The 19,572-nt window shown below is 41.9% G+C and overlaps 1 protein-coding gene across 11 annotated transcripts in view; it reads left to right on the top strand.

Moving 5' to 3' along the window:
• The window catches only part of LOC124177144 (disks large 1 tumor suppressor protein), a 301,091-nt gene that overhangs the window by 104,927 nt on the left and 176,592 nt on the right, over nucleotides 1–19,572 (top strand). For 10 of the 11 annotated variants that reach the window (XM_046559205.1, XM_046559224.1, XM_046559284.1 and 7 more), the window contains exon 1: nucleotides 13,722–14,052. The exons of the other annotated variant lie outside the window; for it this stretch is intronic. In XM_046559205.1, coding sequence (XP_046415161.1) covers nucleotides 13,737–14,052 — 316 coding nt within the window. In that variant the 5' untranslated portion in view covers nucleotides 13,722–13,736. Of the gene's footprint in view, nucleotides 1–13,721; nucleotides 14,053–19,572 lie in introns of those variants that run through there. 11 annotated transcript variants of the gene reach the window in all.

Genomic DNA, 19,572 nt, shown 5'->3' with positions numbered 1-19,572 from the left:
TTCTATATCCTTTTGGATTTATCTGCCCCGTTTAGCGCAACTCGCGGTGAAAACTTTTTCTCCTCAGTTCTTTTTGTGCGGGTGTCGCAGACCCACTCGTCTTTGACATCGCCGCGCCGGTTATTCAAAGGAGGAGACTGAAAGGGGAAAAATAAAGGGGAAAAACACCCCGTGCGTAAACACTTATCTCGGTTATACCTTAGAGGGAGAGTCCATTGTGTATCACAATCATCAGAGTCCCTGCAGTTTATCGATATACACCCTTTTATACTCCCCAAATTTTATTTACTGCGGGAACCCATGCGAAAACCATATTATTTTTATGGGGCTAGGTATAGAAGTAACTACGCAAAAAAAAAATTTGAGGGTTATAAAAATCTGTACTATCGCCGACTGTTTCTTCTTTTTACGATTTTTTTTTTTTTTTCTTAATACCAATTCAGCCATTTATATATGAAGCACCAAATTTCCGTACGCGTAACATTACGCGTGTGCGGTTATATTGTTACGCGTAAATTCACATATATTTGTCCCGGCGCGTGAGTTTTTAGTTATCGGGTCGATTCTCTAGAAAATGCGGGATGTGGCAGGTTTCTGTCAAATTGTATACGTAGGTGTAATTGGGACGGAACGTGTGTAACATGAAGGCCGGTCTTTGGAACGAGTTTTTATTTTCACCGTCTGTTTGGAGCTGAATTCTAAATTGCTCGCTTGGGTAACGCTACATGTTAAACGAAAAGAAATTACGCTCTCGGGCCATTTTCAACTTAATTGCAAACCCTGTACGCGCGTACATATGGAAAAAGTAGTATTCGCGGCTCTCGTCAAGATTCATCACGGATAATAACGATCGTGTTAATTATTTAAATATGTATGAACACTGTATTTAATAAACGAACGTGATTCAATAAGCTTTATTCCTACTCTCTACATTGCTCCATATACGTTGGCGAGTACAAATTAAATTGATTTCTGCTTGCAAAATAGAAATATCGGTTTATTATAAATTCATGAATCTATACTCACGGTACTGCTGTGCACCTAACAAACATTATTTATTGGCTGCTCACCGGCGCTGGGCTCGTGAAATATAGTGAATCCTATTCTTTCTCTTTCTCTCTCTCTCTCTCTCTCTCTCTCTCTCTCTCTCTCTCTCTTTCCGCATCGCACTACGCCCACAATCGCATGAAAACAATAGGTCGATACTAAACATAGACTTTTTAATGCTCACGCTTCGGTAGGTTTCGCTTTTTCAATCAACTCTAGCATTCAATTTTTCCGCATCAGTATCATCAGCTTGATTCTCGAAGAAGAAGAAAAAAAGAAAAGGAGAATTTATCGGTTGTGAAAAATCGGTTCATATACAGTATGCATGTGTATATATGTATGTATATGTGTATATGTATATATAAATTCAGGTACACGCAACGGCAAACTCTCAACATCGAAAGTACGCACGAATTCGCTAAATGCACGAGGGTGAATAAAAAAGAATCGGTTTTGTGCAGAGATCGATTTTTTCGCATCAGCTCGCCTCAAATGGGGTAAAAAAGAGAGGAGCTCTCGATGTAGATGATTATTTCAGAGCGTGCGGAAAAAATATAAAGAAAATGAAGATAGAAAAGTGAAAAGTGAGAAACATTTGCTCCTTTCCATTTTCGCTCAACTTGAAAAACCTCGCTAACAATTTTCTTTTTTTTTTCTTCTCAACTTTTTTCTATTTTCTGCTCAATTCAGGGCATCGGATGAATTACTGGGGAAAAATTTAATGGGTACCTTTTTTCATAGCGTCGCGGAGCTGCGCCATTAGCAAGCTCCGACTGCAAGCATGCACAGCCTGCGGAAAGCTCCATCTTTCCCGGACAATTATCTCTAGCCTGTCGGGCCGGAACCCTCTTCCAACGTCATTTCACCCCAGCTCCGTGAAATGTTATTCCTGCCGGATGGCGTTTTGCAAAACTGACCGACGTCCCTTTTTCACCTTTTGCAACTTTAGCCCCTAAATTCAGAATACTTTGTCGAAGTCAATTTGAGGTTTTTAATTTATTGTTAAATTGAAAAGAAGTTTCTCGAATGAAATTCAAGTCAGAGGAATCTTAGGCCGGCTCTTTAAGTTAACGAGATATTATTAGGGTTCCGTGCGTGAATTATTTAGTCCCTCGAAATACGTTGATAAACCTTTGAAAGATTCTAGAGAGAGGGAGAGAAAGAGAGCAGCGAGACTGGAGTAAAATTTAAAACGATGTAGTTATCGTCATCCCTCGCTGCATCATCATCATCATCATCATCATCGTCGTCATCACGACGAGCTTTTTGAAAGAATAAATTTACCCCCAAGGCAGACGCAGAGCAGAGTTTGCGAGATTTAAAAACGTTCCTGTATGCGTCGAGTGACTAGAAGGCATTATGTCCACGGATATCACTTACCTTTATTACAGCCACAGCTGCTGATGCACGATATTTCACATCTTACAATTAACCGCAGGCCTCGCTCTCCTCAGTCTCTCATTCTCAGAGTATTTTTCCCAGTCATTTGCCGAGTTCTTCTTTTCCTCCGTCTCGTCGACGTTCGAGCGGATGACAATTTGACGCTTGGATATTTCACGCGACGTGCAGTATTGTTACAATTTTCTCATCCTCGTCTCTTCGTGCGATTTATGCGTAACATATTCGCCGAGTTTCTTGCCTCCTTGTGTGTGTATACATACATATATATATATATATATATATATGTATATATACCTACCGATGAATTATTGCAACCGCTCTAAACCCAGAGCTCCGAGAACTCGGATTATCTTCCTGATCAGGCTTAACCGAGCTGCTCGGAATATTAAACGGGAAATGTCAGTGGGGGAATATTTAGCACCTGTACCTCTAACCTGCATTCTCGCATCTTGGTTCCGGCATGGCATTGACGGCGATTTAATAACGCCGACCGGACGCGTCAGTCATTCTTCCCCTTCTCTCGCGCTCCTTTTTTTTTCTTCCCCGTGTAAGTGTCGCCATTTCGTGCGAGTGGAGAAATATGAACAAGTAAAACAATGATAACTGTGTAACGGTGAATAGTTGAATTACTTATTTATTTTTTTTATCAATATGCACAGGGTTTAATTCCCGGTTTCGATCGTACTTATCAACCCCTAATGCCCTTCCCACAATCTCCCTCCGTCAAAATATGCCGCGGTAGAGTCGACGCGACAGAGAATAACGTCCCTTAATCGCGGAGCATTCGATCCCCTGGAGTTCCTTTACCGCACTCCTGGATTCCTCTGATACATCTGTCATCGCGGTTCGCGTCGTCTCCGCGTCAATCAAAGCTTCATTTTCTCACTTTAACCGTCATCAAAACTTTCATCGTGCCGAATATTCGTCGGTTAGGAGGGCAATCATGAAATCAATTTTTGTCTCGGTTATAATATTGAGAGATTTATCTTCTCTCTCTCTCTCTTTCTCCCTTATCTTTTTGTTAATTATATATCACAATTTCTCGTTCGATCTCTGTAATAAACGGTAAAAACAATTTCCAGTAATATTTTATACCCGCGCTAAAACTGTTTGCTATTATTTGTCTTCAATATAAATTCCTCGGTACCCCTTTTACCGAGAAAACCATTGAATGATATTATTTTCTGTAATGATAACAAAAAAAAAAAAAAAAAAAATTCTATTCGAATTAATTGGACACTTGATGCTTGAATGAAGGTAAAATACTGGATGAAAATAAAAAAAAAAAAAAAACTCGTACGGATGTTTGGAAATATTTTGTTCAATGGTAATCTTCCTCGGCTTTTCTCTTCAACTCCATTAAGCACTGCGAACTTTAATACGAGCCTGAATTCTTCTCTATACACCATTCCAGCGAAAGATATTTACGGTAAAACAAAGGAAGGAGAAAGACGAAGTACAGGGTCAACGTTTGTCCTCCGGTATTTCGGTTTATCGATTTTTCTTTCGTCCAACGGAGGATACTAAAATCTTTGCCAATTTTTTTCACACATTTTGCATGCATATAATATGTGTTGACCATACGGCAATCAACTTTAACGTTCCATCATCTTCTTTCCATTTATTGTTTATGTATTTTGTTTATTCTTGCCATACTCTTTTTACCCACCGCCCTTCTGCAGCTACTCTGATATGCATGTATTTGTAAACTGGAAAAAGGTTGATAGTACGCGAAGATACAAGAGCAAGCCGACAGATCTCGTCATCCTTTCTTCCTTCCTTCCTTCCTTCCTTCCTTCCTTCCTTCGACCGAAAATAAGAGACACCCACACCTTCCCTGTGAGTGTGTCCTTGTTTTGCTTACCCTGAGGAGGGTTCGTTCAACTTGTTCCTACTGTGTATGTACAAGACAGAAGAGGAATTTCGTTTGATGGGAGGGCAGGAAAAAAAGAGAGAAAGAAAAAGAAACGAGGGTAAAAAGGTGAGGAACAAGAGCTTCTCGTCGTCTGGAAGATCGATCGGTTTCGCTATTGCTGCAGCAGCTTGCCAAGGCAACGAAGAGATTGACGAGGTAGAAATTCTCCTACGCGTATCCATAAAGGTTGAGTAGGCGAAAAAGACAAACAAATAATCGAATAAATAAATAAATAATGATCAACAAAATGAATGTAAATCAATACATCTGAAATCATTTGAAATTTCGTGCAGAATATCGCGGTGGTAATGTTAGCTATCTTTTTTTAAAAAAGCTCAGAATCACGATCAGACGTTCATGCTTGAAACAGAAAATGATTTTTTTTTACCTTATCGTCGGCGAGCGTATAGATCGAAATATTTCCGTCGATGTTCTCTGAACTGTAAAACGAGCCGAGGTGCGTTGTTTTGATGCCATTCGGTATCTAGTTCTGCGCTTTAAATGCGGGATTTGCGCCCGATTTGTTTTACGTATAGGTTTACTGTACATACCTTCGAAATGACGCGTGCTTTGCTGCAGCGGCCAGATTGGGTCCGGTTCTCGGTTCACGTTGCGTATTATCGGATTAAACAATAAATGGCACGGATCTAGGCGCGGGATACATTTCGAATGAAAAGCAATTCCTGTCCTCTCGGTTCCCTCGCCTGGGCAATTTCACCCGATCGTTCGTTATATTACCCGTTCGGACCGCCGCGATATTTCCCAATCGCAAAGTTATTCCTATTACGGATGCGTGTTGAAGAATTGTGTCGGTGAATCGAGGATATGAAAATTTTCAGTCAACAACGTACGCGCCGCGATTGAAATTATTCAGAATATGATTTTCAAGTTATCACGTTTTTAAATTCGGCTTTAAAATAACAAATTCGGAATCATCGTCACAGCCTGGATTTCAGAATATTCCTCACAGAATCCGTATAATTGAATTTCTATTAAAAATTATTTATATACATGTACGCATAGTCCAGATTTTTATAACGAGTATTTTTACCCTTCTGCAATTTCACGGGCGCATACTCGTTGAATTTTCATTATTCGTAAATTAAATAATAATCTTTTATTATACGCGTAAGTTTTACTGCCGTAGTATACAGTAATAATAACCCGATATACCCATTCGTCGAATCGTTATATACACACCCAGCTCTTCGGACGAGCCCCGGTAATATTTTATTTTATTTTCATTTTATTACTACCGCATCTTTTTCAACCGTGAATCATCCACGATAAAAGTATATTTCAAAATAGCACCGTCAATGCCTCGGAACTACTGCGTTACCTCGGTGCTGACGTAGCTGTAGTAGCTCCCAGTTTTCAATGCGTACGACGAACAATTAACACCCTCGTATAATTATGCGTTTCGCTTCGTTTCGTTTCGTTTCCCTCGGGGGCTCGTTATACCGCTCTGCAAAAACAACCGGTGTGGATAAACGGTAACAAATCGCAAAACTCGCGTCGCTGCATTTTCTTTTTCAACCCCATGAAAATTTGCCGTTTGCCGTTTTCGTTCCGTCAAAAAATTGGTGAGACTTTCATCCGCGCCCCGCGTAAACGCCGACAGATTATTCGTCACACGTCGCACGTGCTCTAATTTGTATAAATGATTCGTAGTACTGTGAGAAAATTACCGTGAGCTCCAGTTTTTAACATCCGCTTGTCTGCGGGAAATTTATCGTAACGTTTCACGATAAAGTTTCCAATTTATACTAATACGGATTCTCTGGAATACTCGACCACCTGATGTTTCAATCGGAAAGTCACGACGAATGTGCTGTGACGCGAATTTCTTTTTCAACGGGAAATGAAAAGCAGATATAAAACAAGAGGCTGAATAAATTTTTGTCGTGAATTTTTATACTTCTTTTTTAAATATCAGTAAACGACGAAGTATATCGTAACGGCAACGAGTCTGGAGGAGAGTTGAAATGATTGAGTGCGAAGTGAAAAGTTAATTTACACAGGGACCATTAATTCGCCGAAACGAAATTGAATATCGACTCATCGTTATATATGTACACATAGTCTATATGTACATGTATATTCAGGCTCGTAATGGGTACCGAGAAAGTTTGATGATACCGCCAAAGTGTATACGTGACGTTGGAAATTCTTGTTATTCGAAGCGCGAGCTTTTGCTGCTCACCCTGCTTAACGCAATAATAATACATACCTTATACCAACGCAGGTTTATTTCACCTGAAAAAACATATGTAACGATCGCGTTGCCCCGGAATAAGTATTCGAAACAGGCGGTTATCGAAACGCGTTACGTGTCTTGATTCACGAGCAGAAATTAATTATCCTCGAGTGTGCGGGACGAAATGTGAGGTGAAAAATGAGTGCTTCTGCTCCTTTAGCAGCGCGTATTTCAATCAGTGTTCACGCAAATAGGGTATTTCTTGCTCGCGAAACAAGGGCGTCACCCTTAACGAACCGGTACCATTTCACCCGACAATTAGTTATATAATACGAGCCAAATTTTACCTAGGAATAATTATTCCTTGGTAAATTAGAATCCTTAGAGAAGACGGAGAGACGGATCGCAAAAGTGTGCTTTGATTACGTTCCACGTCCCATCTACACATATATGTATATGTATGTATATAATTTAAAGGTGTATATATATAATATATAATATGTATAAATATATGCCGAAAGTATATGTACATCGTCTCAAACTTTGATTGAAACGCTCCCATTATATTGTTTCGAAGGTACCAAACTTCCCAGAAACATACGCGAGGTAAGGTGGAACGGATTATATAACCTCTTCCAAACTTCAGAAAGAGTCGCTTCGAATTATTGCTATGTTTTTATTTTAGGAAAACCGCAGAATGTATGAAGTATTGCACTGTTTCACAGCGACAAGGAAACATTTTTGAAAAGACAGGAAAAAAATTACGTGTGAATTGACATCCGTATTGTATTATAAAAAAATTGTTGCGTCGAGCTATGTTACAGTATAATTATTCTCGCATGTATACATATGTGAAAAATATGATTTCCCAGCGTTGTTCGGGTAACTTCAGTTCAGCGTGGCGATTAAATTTGATTGAAATCGAAGCGACGATATTAGTTTCCTCCGATTGAAAATACAACGTATTACAAAATCCCACGACCCAGCAGTGTCCTATGTAAATAACAATGTAGTCGGGTTTTATTGAAAACTGATGAAAACGTTTCACCCTCATCCCCTCGTAAAATTTCGTACCTCTCCCGTTTCGCTCCGCAGTTTTATAAATTGCGTTGCGGGCACCGCGTGATTTTGCTCCGTCTTCCTACTTCTTTTTCTCTCTTTGTAAAAACAAGGCTGCTCCGACGGTTGGATGGGAATATCGTCCCGATATTGCCGAGCGTTTCGCCGTGCGATGCTGTACCTGTTCTCCGAGATTGGAGGAACGTGGAGAATCGCGTGTATAATCTTTGGCCGACTGGAATATCCAGATCCGCGCGCTTATACCGAGTAACCTGGACACCCAGACGCTCGGCGTGCTTTCGCAAAGCTGGGAGGATGACTCAGGGGTGTAAAATATCGCCGAACTTTGCTAGTAGATCACAAAAGACAGTCGCCGAAGTCGAGTCGGGGGGCGAAACGCGATCTGGCCAGGTCGACTTTAAAACTTATCTTTATCCAAACTCGAAGCAAAAAGCTCGCTGAGTTTGAAGTTGGAAACGACGCACTGACGCCGACTGGATATCTGCTTTTTCTTGTCAGATCACTTGATTGATGCTGGCCGTGTTTTCTTCCGATCTTCGAACCGCCCTGATCGCTCGGCATTAACATTCCCGAAAATTTTGTCATCCTGGAAAAACAACCAGTGAACAACGAACATCCGCTATCACGTATCGTCTTCGCTTGTCAATTCATCACTGAACTCACACCGAGTTCAAAGAGGGCAAAGACGCAAACCGATTTGGAATTTGTTCGCGTGAGAAGTGGTGGTCGGTAAACTATTCCATCCGGGCGACGAAATATCGCTGCCTAACGAACTGTGTCCACTAGCTTTACTGGTTCAATGCCAGCACTCGGTGGGTGCTCAGGGCTCGGCAGAGAAATGCTTTTACTAACGAGGGTTTGTTCAAGACGACGCGACGTGAGCTTGCGAACCGGTCGAATCAAGACGTCCGCGTCCACTTACCGTCGGACAGAATTGCTCGGCGGCGGTCATTGTTTCAGTTTGAATTTCGACCTGCTCCTCGCAAACAATAATTTGCAAATGGACGGAGAGCCACCCGGTGTTTGGGGTTCGCATTTTAATTTGACACCTCTTTTTCGTTCCCAACAGGAAAGGCGGAAAGAGTTTTTCTTACAATTAGACGCTGTCGGTTATTTCCGTGGGTCGAAATGTCTTTGTTTTCTCTTGGATTTGGAATCGAAATTTGGTAATTTAGACAGCTAATGAAGCTAAGCTTTAATTACCGCCATTGCGGCACGCGAATTGGCAATCAATTCAGCGATTATAGATAATGGTCTGTTATCGGGGATTCCTCGACCGCGATAGTTATCGCCGGTTAATGCAACAGCCTTGCGGTAACGCAAACTTGTGGAAAAGAGAAGAATAGTTCTGACACAGCTTTTCGAGGCTATGTCGAACGAGAACTAGTTCCAGGATTGGAAAGCTCTGGCTTAGTAAAATTTTTTACGATTATTAACGACAAGAGTAAAATTGTGCATGTATCACCGTCTATTCAATTACCGCGCAGCCACTATAGAGGGTGCTTAATGAAACCGCACGCAGATGGGTGTAAGGCGTATATCGTACAGCTTGTAAATCTAATTGTGACGTGACGTAACTTGAGCTTGCCGGGATATTGCGTAGAAGGGAAGATGAATCGACACAATAATCCATGAAACACACGCCGTGAGAACAGAGAGTAAAATGAAATCACTGTGGTAAAGAAAAAACAAATTTCCCGGTGTCCGTATATCAATCCACGATAGAAATATTTCGGCCACAACGTTTCTCTCTCTCTCTCTCTCTCTCTCTTTCCCTCCGTCGTTCACCGTGTGGCGGAGGACTCGAAGTGGGTAATTGCACGTAAACCTTGGTCCTTGGACCATCTCATTTCCCCCCTTCCTTCCTTCCTTCCGACGTTGTTACGTCCTTGCCTTATCTATTCACGGCGTCTGCATATAAACGTGCCTTAATTAATGTAGTCCATACACAGAATGCTCCGCGGTATAATTTTCCTGCCTTGGTCGGACGACTAATACGTACGCTTTGAGTAAACTCAAGACGCGACTTCTATCCCAGTTGTAATCATAATCCCGATGCTATGGCTACGGTGGTAACGACGATAATCGTCACTGCCTAACGCTCTACTTGTGTGTAACGCATGTAGAAGAACGGACCTTAATTAATTGGTTCAGTTAGCTCGAGGGTGAACGAGACACTGTGTTCAAGGCAGAACGAGCCGAGACTCGCATTTTGAATAGGCGTATTTTTAAAATATTACGAATTAGTCACTCTGGCAAGAGAGAGGAACGAATTCCAAGAGCTTGTCATTCTCAGTCGCTTAATCCTCCAGTCAAAGACAAAGACCAAACAGTTCTGGGAATTCTATACACCGAACTGATGAAAGCTCGAAATTCTGAATAATTAAATACCGAGTGAAAATTTCCCTTACTTCACACTTTCATCTCGCGCTTATTCTTTATACATGGAATTTTCACGGAATATTGCGGATATTCACTCGTTTAATACCCGCGCTTAAAAGATATCCAAAGCGGCTGTCCGGGGTTTTGTAATCGCGTTGTTATTACATGACCGTTCAAAATTACGCTCCAACTTTTATGGCAACACCGAGGGTATCGTGAAAGCGTGAAAAATTGTTGCTGGCCAATAAATGTTATGAAATATCTTGGCAGTATCCGAGCTATGTACCTAATAAAAGTCACCTCGATCATCGTCCTGTCATGCAAATGATACACCAGATCGATCCTAGGGTATCGCGATTTTGCGAGAGATCCCTTTTAACGTCGCTCTTTGACCGCACACCGTGACTAACGAAAACCCCAGAGGCAGATTTGCACGTTTGGCAATTTTGACGACGTCATCCGATCGCTGACGTCTGTTTTATTCAATCCCGAGTAAATATCGCCTTTTCTTTGTTCACTAGGTGTTAATTCCGTCGAAGCTACGGCCGACTGGCTTCTTAAGCTGCTAATTGCGTGGCTGCAAAATTCCCAATGACGCCCTTTCGACGAATGCTGGTTATGAATACGTCTTAATTCATTGTAATACAATGTTTCTTGATTAATCATTTTCGCATCCCGCAGAGAGCCGATTTGAATTTCTTAATTAGCGTGGATCTGGGCTTGGCGGAATTCCGTCGTGAGAAAAGTGTTTAATTGCAAGTGGGTTGTATATAGTTATGTACATATATATATATATATATAGATGCAGACTCGCGCTGCCTTTGACGAGGGGAAAACTCAATTTCAAAAATTACAGTTGTAAATTTAAAAGTTGAGCCAAAGCTATGACGTACCTATATAATTAAAGAATTTACGATTATCACTGCACAGCCTCGACCTCGACGTGGCAGCAGATTACAATAATTGGCAAAAAGGTCGAAAGAGAGAAAGAGAATACTTTTAGAAACGTTGCTTATTCTGCCTCGAGCAACTCCCCGACTAATGACTATCCGTCTTCTGCCTCCCCTCCTCATCCATTGTCAATGCGCCTTGAGTAAAGGTACTCGGAAACCTTCTGACTTTACGAGCGTGAAAATAATACGACAAAATATCTGGAGACAAAGGGAATGTGTCGAAGGTATTGCCGTACGTATTTTAGCCGGAAGACGTCTGACCTGCCTTGCGCCTTTGGAGGATGATTGTCACCATCGTCGGCTTTAAAACGATGACGCCAAGCTTGCAAACAAAATTTTTGTGCGGATTAATTTTAACGGGTTGGAAGTTTGAACGAAAACTTTTCATCCTCGCTGCCACGTCGATGAACCATTTCCAAGTAATTCGTAACGAAATTTCGCGGAAGTCTTCAGCGCTTAAGGGTTACTTTACATTCCTCGAAACTGCCGCCCTTGACACATTAACAACCAGCGAAACGTGTGCCAAACAAAGACAGAGCTCCGTGAAGAGAAACGGGCGAAAAGTGAAAACGAAAAAAAAATAAAAAAAAAAAACAATCAAATAATTGAAAATAAAAAACAAAAATAAAAAAGAAAAAAAACAGGAGTGGAGTCGGAACTTTGCAAAGTAGTACTAAAAAAAAAAAGGAGGAAAATGAGGAAGGGTGGGTATTTTTTATCGCGATAATAAAATAACCGAGTTGGGGATAAAAGTTGAACTTTAGGAGATGATCAAAAACAGACGGGGGAAGGGGGGGGGGGGAGGTATTTAGGAAGAGAAGAAGAGCCGTGCAGCATTGAGCGTTACGGGTTCTCGGGTCGCAATTTTGCGGTCTTGGAATCAATATTCAATTCGCAGTTTTCTCAAGCTCGGGCAACACCCTCCGGCTGGCGAAAGGCCCGGAGTGCTTTCCCAGCACCACCGCACGAAATCCCAGGCCAAGCCGAGGGTAGTTTATTAGTCTCGTACCATTACTCGAGCTCCCGCTGAAATGGCTCTTCTCCGTCTCTCTCTCCCTCTCTCTCGGACACTCTCTCTCCCGCTTTTGCGCCTCTCCGCGACCCGGCCAAGCCGACTAAGATGCAACCTTAAATCAGGATATAATTCTTGAAATAACGATTAACAGGCGAAATCGCCGCGAAAATCCTCTCGAGGGCCGATCGTAAGTTAGTCGAAATAACGCCGACGTATCGGGGGTGGTTCGACCGACGATGGAACGGACCTTGCACTATACGTCGAGTGTTTCCCTTTCTTGTCCACTATTTTCCTCACCGTCGCCAGGAACCAGCTATACGTTCCTTTCGTTCAAAAACACGCTTCCTTACTCTCGCCTTGAGGATAAATTTATCGGAGTCGTACAAATAAATCTTCCTCAGAACGTCGCCGACCGCTCCGCCCTTTCCATCCCCATTTTTTCACATGTCTACAAGGACATGCCCAACGCACAACCCGGCAGGACGGCTCCGAACTTATATATTTGTATTCACGCCGGATAACCCGCAGCCAAGTTATAAACGCGTTCATGATGTTGTTACGAGCACTAAAAACAAAAATAATAAAACTTTCTCTTCGTTTTCTATAACGGCAACATAATATTTCGACGTCGATGTCATTTTTCTTCATCGTCGTTTCGAACGCCAATCAACTACTTCGTGTTTACGATCGAGTCGTCAAAAAATAACGAACGAATCGAAGAAGCGTAAAATGCTGGATACTCGTGGCTGAATATCCGCGTTATCACCATTGAAAATCGTTCTCTCTCTATTCACCGCGCTTTTACTTGCATGAAATAAATAAATAAATGAATAAGATTTTCCACCGTTCCGCAGTCTTTACTCGAACGAAGTAGGGCGGAAGGTGAATGTTGCTCCAAGAATGGGGGAGAATTTGTGTAACTTGTTGTACCAGATTCGACCCTAGGCAGTGGAATTGACCAAGTTTTAATTGCGTGTCCTGCGAATTACGGGAGAGGGATTAAAAGGAGTCTATCTCTCGCACGTGTGGGTATCAGGAGGGCTGTGTTTCTACGGTTTTGTACAATTTATGGAAAACCCCTGAGTGTCGGGGCGAGGTTTTCACCCCGGGTAGATGGTTCCTCGCGAGATACAATTTCATCGCAGATTTTACTTCCAGACACCTGGTCGCTGAAATGTTTTCCCCCCTTTCCTTGCACAAAGGCTGCGTGAATACGACGTGAAATTATTTGCCCAACCCTAAATGGCGATCGTTCAGCTGAAAAATTCTCAGGGAAAGCGACGAGATTCTTTGCATTGTTAATTGATCAGCGCTTAGCGCCCTTCAGTACTCTCAAAGTATCTGAAAAAGAATCTTCAATTATAAATTACAGCGGGAGTAAATCCCAGCTTATTTTCTATTTCGTTGATCCGTAATACGAGAACACAAGCCTCCGGTGGATGAGACGAACACACGTAGATGAGAACTTGCCAAATTATACTGAAACAGTCTGGAGATTTCGGAATTCTTTCCACGAACACACGAAAAGTCAGGATCCCAGTCGAGAATGACCCGAATGAAAAGGACTCTGCGAAGATGAAGGTGAACCGAGGATGCGGAAGGTCCGAATCGTCGCTGACTCGTCGCAGCGAGTCCTGAAGACACTCTTCCAGTGCGGTGGTTAAACAGTGTCGAATAGTGCGTTATCCGGTGATGTATCACGGAATATCGGTGGAGCATATAATCGATGACTGCGTTTCGGCGAGAATGACGGTTCCGTCGGGGGAAAACGTTCCACGGGTTGACATGGCTCTATTCGGTATGGTCTGGCTGCTTCGCGTTCGCTCGGAGATGCGCAGATGCGCCAAGTGCAGGCGTGAAGAGATTTTGGCAGCCCAGCAGGAGCACCAAACCAGCGTACAGGATTCGAGGTCCACTATCCACCAGCCGAACTCGGCTACTCACCAGGCTTCCGACACCCTCAACACTTCCGCCACCACCCTCTTCACCCTCGACACACCCGGAGCCTCTGGTCCTGCTGGCAGTTACTGCGAGGTGCACGGATATATTCCTCCGAAAGAAGGTATCGCCACTCTCGATTCCAAAAATCCTCCCGCGAGGAAGGTATCCCAGGTCGATCTCTGAAAGTAGACTAAAAACTAAGCGACGCCTACTTTTTTTTTTTTTTTTTACATATGCCATTAAACGCCTTAAGGGGGTGAAACCACCCCTCAAAGTAAGGCACGCAAGGACGATTTGTCAGCTCGTTTTTTTATTTTTTTTTTTTTGTTTTGTAATTGAGAAAATAACATTTTTCATTTCTCGTTGCGAGTCCTTGCGGGTGAAACAGCCTTTAAAGTGTTTAATGGTAAATACAAAAAATACGCTTAGCTTTTAGTCTACTATAACATATTTATTAAAAAAGAAATCAAATCGGTGAGATCGACCTGGGATACCTTCCTTGTCAGTCTGACCGTAAGTTTGTCATCTCGGAATGAAAAATTTAGCGAATTAAGCTTTTCAGTTGCAGTATTTTTTTCGATCACAAAGCATGTTTCACCTTGCCAATCCTCAGATCTGTAGCTGAAGTTATTGTTTCTTTCCAAGTCAGGGAAGGAATTGAGAAATTAAAAATTTCTCCTCATATTTATTTCAAGTCGAATTGAGATGTGACAAGGGTGAAGTTTTTTCAAATTCCGTTAATGGCCACCCCAGTAAACAACGCGAAACTTTCTCATTCCGCATTGTCTGTTCGTTAAATTTATGAAATCCCTCAGTTTGACTTGTAAATGTTAATCGATACGATATGCAAATTTTACGTTTTATTCAGCCAAAATAAATTCAAATTAAATTTGAATAAATTATACCCGATGCGCAAAGAATGCGTGTCGAAATGAATTTAAATGTATTCAAAACAAAATGGATCTCTGTTATAGTCTGGTAACGTATATATACACAGCTCTTAAACTCGGAAGTGGTCTTTTACACAGCTGCCTCGGAATTCAAGGGTGTACATGCGGGGTCGTACTTGAAAAATCCATGCATTTAAAGCGAACAAAATTATTCTCCATGTAGGAATAGATACACCCTTAAATTCATTTAGAATGTATGAATACCGAATCATCTGATACCTGTATGCCAATTCTACGTCGGAAATTTCGTCTTGTTTTGTATTTCGGGACGCCGTTAGGTGAACTCGTTCGCGAAGGTGACTCACGCACGTAAACAATTATGTAGCGTGCCCAGTTTCGCTGCTCGAGTTTCAGTCTCGAATACCGAGCTGCGACGAACGGACGCGGAAGAATTTTTCCACTCATTAATACTAATTGCAGTGATCTTTTGTCGAAGGGTCTTATTGTTTCAGAGTCTTACTGTGATTGTAATTAAATAAGATTGGTAGTGTGTGTCGAGTGTTCAGTGGCAATTGCAGTTATCCATCTGAAGTGAGAAAATTCTGCAGATCATTCCACCTCCGAGGTAATCAGTTCACGAGTAGATCGTAAACAATAAAATTTCAACCAAGTTACAGAATTGCGTTACGATAGTTTCGAGAGCATATTGAAAAGATTTTGTTATCGCTTTCTTCTCGTTGATCGTTATTACGTGTATCGGCAATTTTGACGAATCAAGCTTGACTAAAGTCTCAAATTATCGCGAGTACTGGGCTTTAATAATGAATAAATATGCCATCAGGCACCAAGACCCGACCATTTGAGTTATATTCCATCAAACTTGATCCATCGAAATTACAGGTAATTATCACAATCGTGGCTGAATCGATGCGCTCCTCCAACTCATTTCTCGCTTGATAATTAATAGCCTCGAACTACGAAACGTGTTTATCGCAAACGTGACTAGAGGCAGGGCTGCGTGAGATGCAGCGTCGGCTTTGTTTTGACGGATCGCATTGTCTACCTTGTAGCAACTAGGTTGCATATAACTTGCGTATGCGCTTGTCTATGATCTTCCTACCTATCGCAAAGGGAGGTTCTACCTGACACTGAACTGACACGAATAGAACTAGGCGACGATGCCTTCGTCGCGTTGCTGCATCGGACGTTCAAATCTGAACGTATGTCTGCGAACGCGTCTGCATTCACATGCGGTGCATACTTCTAGTCAAATTGACGTAACGAACGGCGTAAATCAGGTGGATCGAGTAGCGTGGGAAACATTCTTAGCGAAATATTTTCACTTGTGGGCAATATTAATCGCGTGGATTCTGCAGGAATTATTTAAGATTAAAAATTGAGATTACGAACTCGTTTAACGTGATGAAATTTGTTCACTGTGTTTCAGGTGAGTACGAGAAACTCTTCGCCTATGCAGATGTGTTGGTTTTATTGAAAAAGAGAGCTGCAGTGCTTGGTAACGTACATGTAATATGCATTGGTGAAATAGTGATAATTATTAAATTTCTTGTGCAATAAGCACATCAGTGTTTATAGCGTATTATCACCCTCGTGAAGTCGGTATAATTTTGAGATGACGGGCTGCACGATTAATTTGGCGCGAACAAAACGCTTGTTTGAAGGGACGTAGAACTGCTGAAAAAAAGACGTTTCTATAACGCAAGCATGTTTTAACCCTAATAGGTCACTTGGGGTGAATTTCACCCCGAACATTTTTCAAACTCCTCGAAGAATTCCTTAGTCGTGGAAATGGGCCTCGTGGCGCCATTCGTCACGCGAAGTGAAGACTTTTTTTCGACATTTTTGGCACTTTGTTTGACTTTGTCGATGTTTCACAATATTTAAAGAATCAATTTTGACATTACGCGACTCTAACCTCAAGTTCGTGCTTCGCGAACGAACGCGTAACATGCTCTTGTTATGGAAGGAAGCGTGCGCAACAAGGAGTTCTTTTCGTTACAATATACTGTTCTTCGCAACGTCTCGAATAGTCATAAGCCTCTACGATGAGTGAGACTACGAGGTCGCTGCAAGTTACGGTTCAAGTTGTACCAAAGAGTATTTTAAATTGCCCGCATTTCCTCGCCGCCCTCTCGACTCTCTCGACTCTCTCAGTTGGTGGAAAGTTTTCTTTTCCTTTTTACAGCTATTGTTATTACCATTATTCAACTTCCTATCCGGTGATTTCGGGCGTTTTCAGAGGCACTTTTAAGCCACTCTTGTGAACTATTAGGCGCTCTCGGGGAAACTCTTGGTATTTACACTCGCCCGGTTGCACGCGTTCGTATCAACGTGCTTTCGTACATTCGTGCTCACATCCTTCCTCGACCCAGTTATGAAACTGTTTCTCTACGGGCGTTATACCGCCCGGCTATACCTACACAATTGCGAAATGTTGTATTACACTTTAACGCTGAAAGCCTGACTCATTCGCCAAAGTAACGACAGTGTTTCACTCGGCTAACTCCACCCCTTCAACCCCATGCTCACCCTCAAATTCACACGCTGCGCTTCTCGGTGACCCGCGAACACGAGATCCAGACGACGATTCCTGATGGATTGGGAACCAATTCCTCATCCCTTGAATCAGGCAATAGCCTAAGGTCCCGAATCATTCGGATACTTCGTTGGCGTGTTTTTACAATGTTCATCTCAGCATCCAATTCATTGCACAGTTGTGAAGTTGATTATTATTTCTAAAGCTATACGTCATACGATTGGGAATATTCAATTCGTCAATTCTGTTGTTCAATTTTCAAATCTTCTTCAAAATTCCACCTCGGTCCCCGTAACAGAGCTTTTCATTAATGAAATCAATCACGCTACTCGTTAGACCGATGCCAGCGAGCGAATTTCATTTCATCGCATAAATGATGATGTTAAATCGTCAATTTGACTATGAACATCAAAAAAAAATAAACAAAAAAAAATTCTCAGCGACAAACAATTCATCTGTATATTACGTTTACGATTGATTGAATTTCATTGGGACAAACATACTTCCATTTTTTATCCTTCCAAACCCCCTTCAAAAAAATAAAAAATTATCATGATCTCGTTTGAAAATAGACTATGTTTATATCATGTGGTAAGAAAAGCAATTATCCTAAGCAAAAACGAATCACTTCTCGGAGTCATTTGTTCTCAACGAAATGAAATTCGCGCGAATTTGCCGCTCTCGCAGTCATCCGGTAAAGCGTGTGCAGTTCAGGTAGCCACCCGCAGGTATAACATGTCAAGTTAATTACCTTCTGCGTATAACAACCGTGGACCTGCAACTGCGTTTCTGGTATGGGGATAAATAAATTTTACCGTGTAACCATACAAACGGCAACTCTGTGTGCCCTGCAGCTCGATGTATCTACGCAGTATTCGAATATCCACTTGACCTGCGCACTGTGTACCCACATTTAATTCATATTCGCATTCATCGAGATATGTACTCAGCAGCAACTGAGATCAATTCGTTTCGCATTGTCGTTTCTATTCTTACACTGCATCTGGGATAAAATTTCGCTCTTGGCAAACCACAAAAATGAAGCAGATAAAGAACCGGGGAAAAAAAAACAACAAAAAAATGTTACAATATGTGAAACTACGTTTTACGTCCTTTCGATCGTTTCGCTAATTTTCCGTGTAATTTTGATTCGGGATCCAGAGATAGAAGAATTTTTTTTTTCATCCCCCTTCTTTCCTTGCCATTTTTCTTCATTCTTTCCAACATGAAAAGGAGCACGGGGATGATTCCGCTTTGTACGGTTAGGATTTCCCGAGAAACCTGTGGTGGGATTGCGGCACAAAGGGTCACGGCGGTACGTTCCGCTCCACTTATACAGACATTACCTTTACCCGGAAGTATGTATTATACACATACGTACGTGTCCGTAAACGCCGCACCCGCACAAGCGCGTATCGAAAATGCGAGGTGGAATTAGGTGGCTGCTTTGTACAGATAATAGTTTACAATGCGATGTCGGGATGAGGGAGGGGTCGAGGGAGGCGGTATTTGATGCGATTACACAAAGACTCTGCCCTCCTCCAAATGAGTAACACGGTACACGTACATGCATGCGGTATACAGGTTGTGTAATCTCTGCTCTAATCTCACTCAAGACTTCTCTGCGCTTAAACTTTGCCTTGTAGTCATGGAAATGCTCCTATTATACCTACCTGTAGGAGTGAACGAACAAAGGAAATACCTCGCAAAACAATTCCTCGCCTACGTATGTTGTATCGACGCAACTTCGCTTTATTGTGCGATCCTTTCGGTCCTGAAGTTGAAACCGAAACCGTGAATATAACGAGAATCTTGAAAAGGGGGGAGTGAGGTTTTGTAGCAGCAGTAGCAGATTCAGGGTTACTTTGGGGTTGGTCGTAAATACTGGAATACTGGAAACACCGGAGGGTTTTTATTGACAAATTCGAATCTCAGTTCTCACGATTGCCGTGAGATATATGTTGGGAAATTTTCAAGTGAGAAATAATGTAAGTCGAATCTTATCGTAGGCGAAAGGTGTTCAATTTTAAAGGTGGAATAGCGATCAAAAAGTGCATAAAAGTTTTCCGCGTTAATTCTACGGTGTGATATCTTCTTGCGTATAAAAACACCTGATAGCGAGACTGCTTTAATAATCATTTGATCGTCGCGTTCATGTTCCGCGTGAACGCGTGTAATTTATTACCATTCGGGA

This window comes from Neodiprion fabricii, chromosome 1, assembly GCF_021155785.1.
Source record: "Neodiprion fabricii isolate iyNeoFabr1 chromosome 1, iyNeoFabr1.1, whole genome shotgun sequence".
Lineage (NCBI taxonomy): Eukaryota > Metazoa > Arthropoda > Insecta > Hymenoptera > Diprionidae > Neodiprion > Neodiprion fabricii.
The sequence above is the reverse complement of the archived record's forward strand: the minus strand, read 5'-3'. Positions and strand labels throughout refer to the sequence as shown.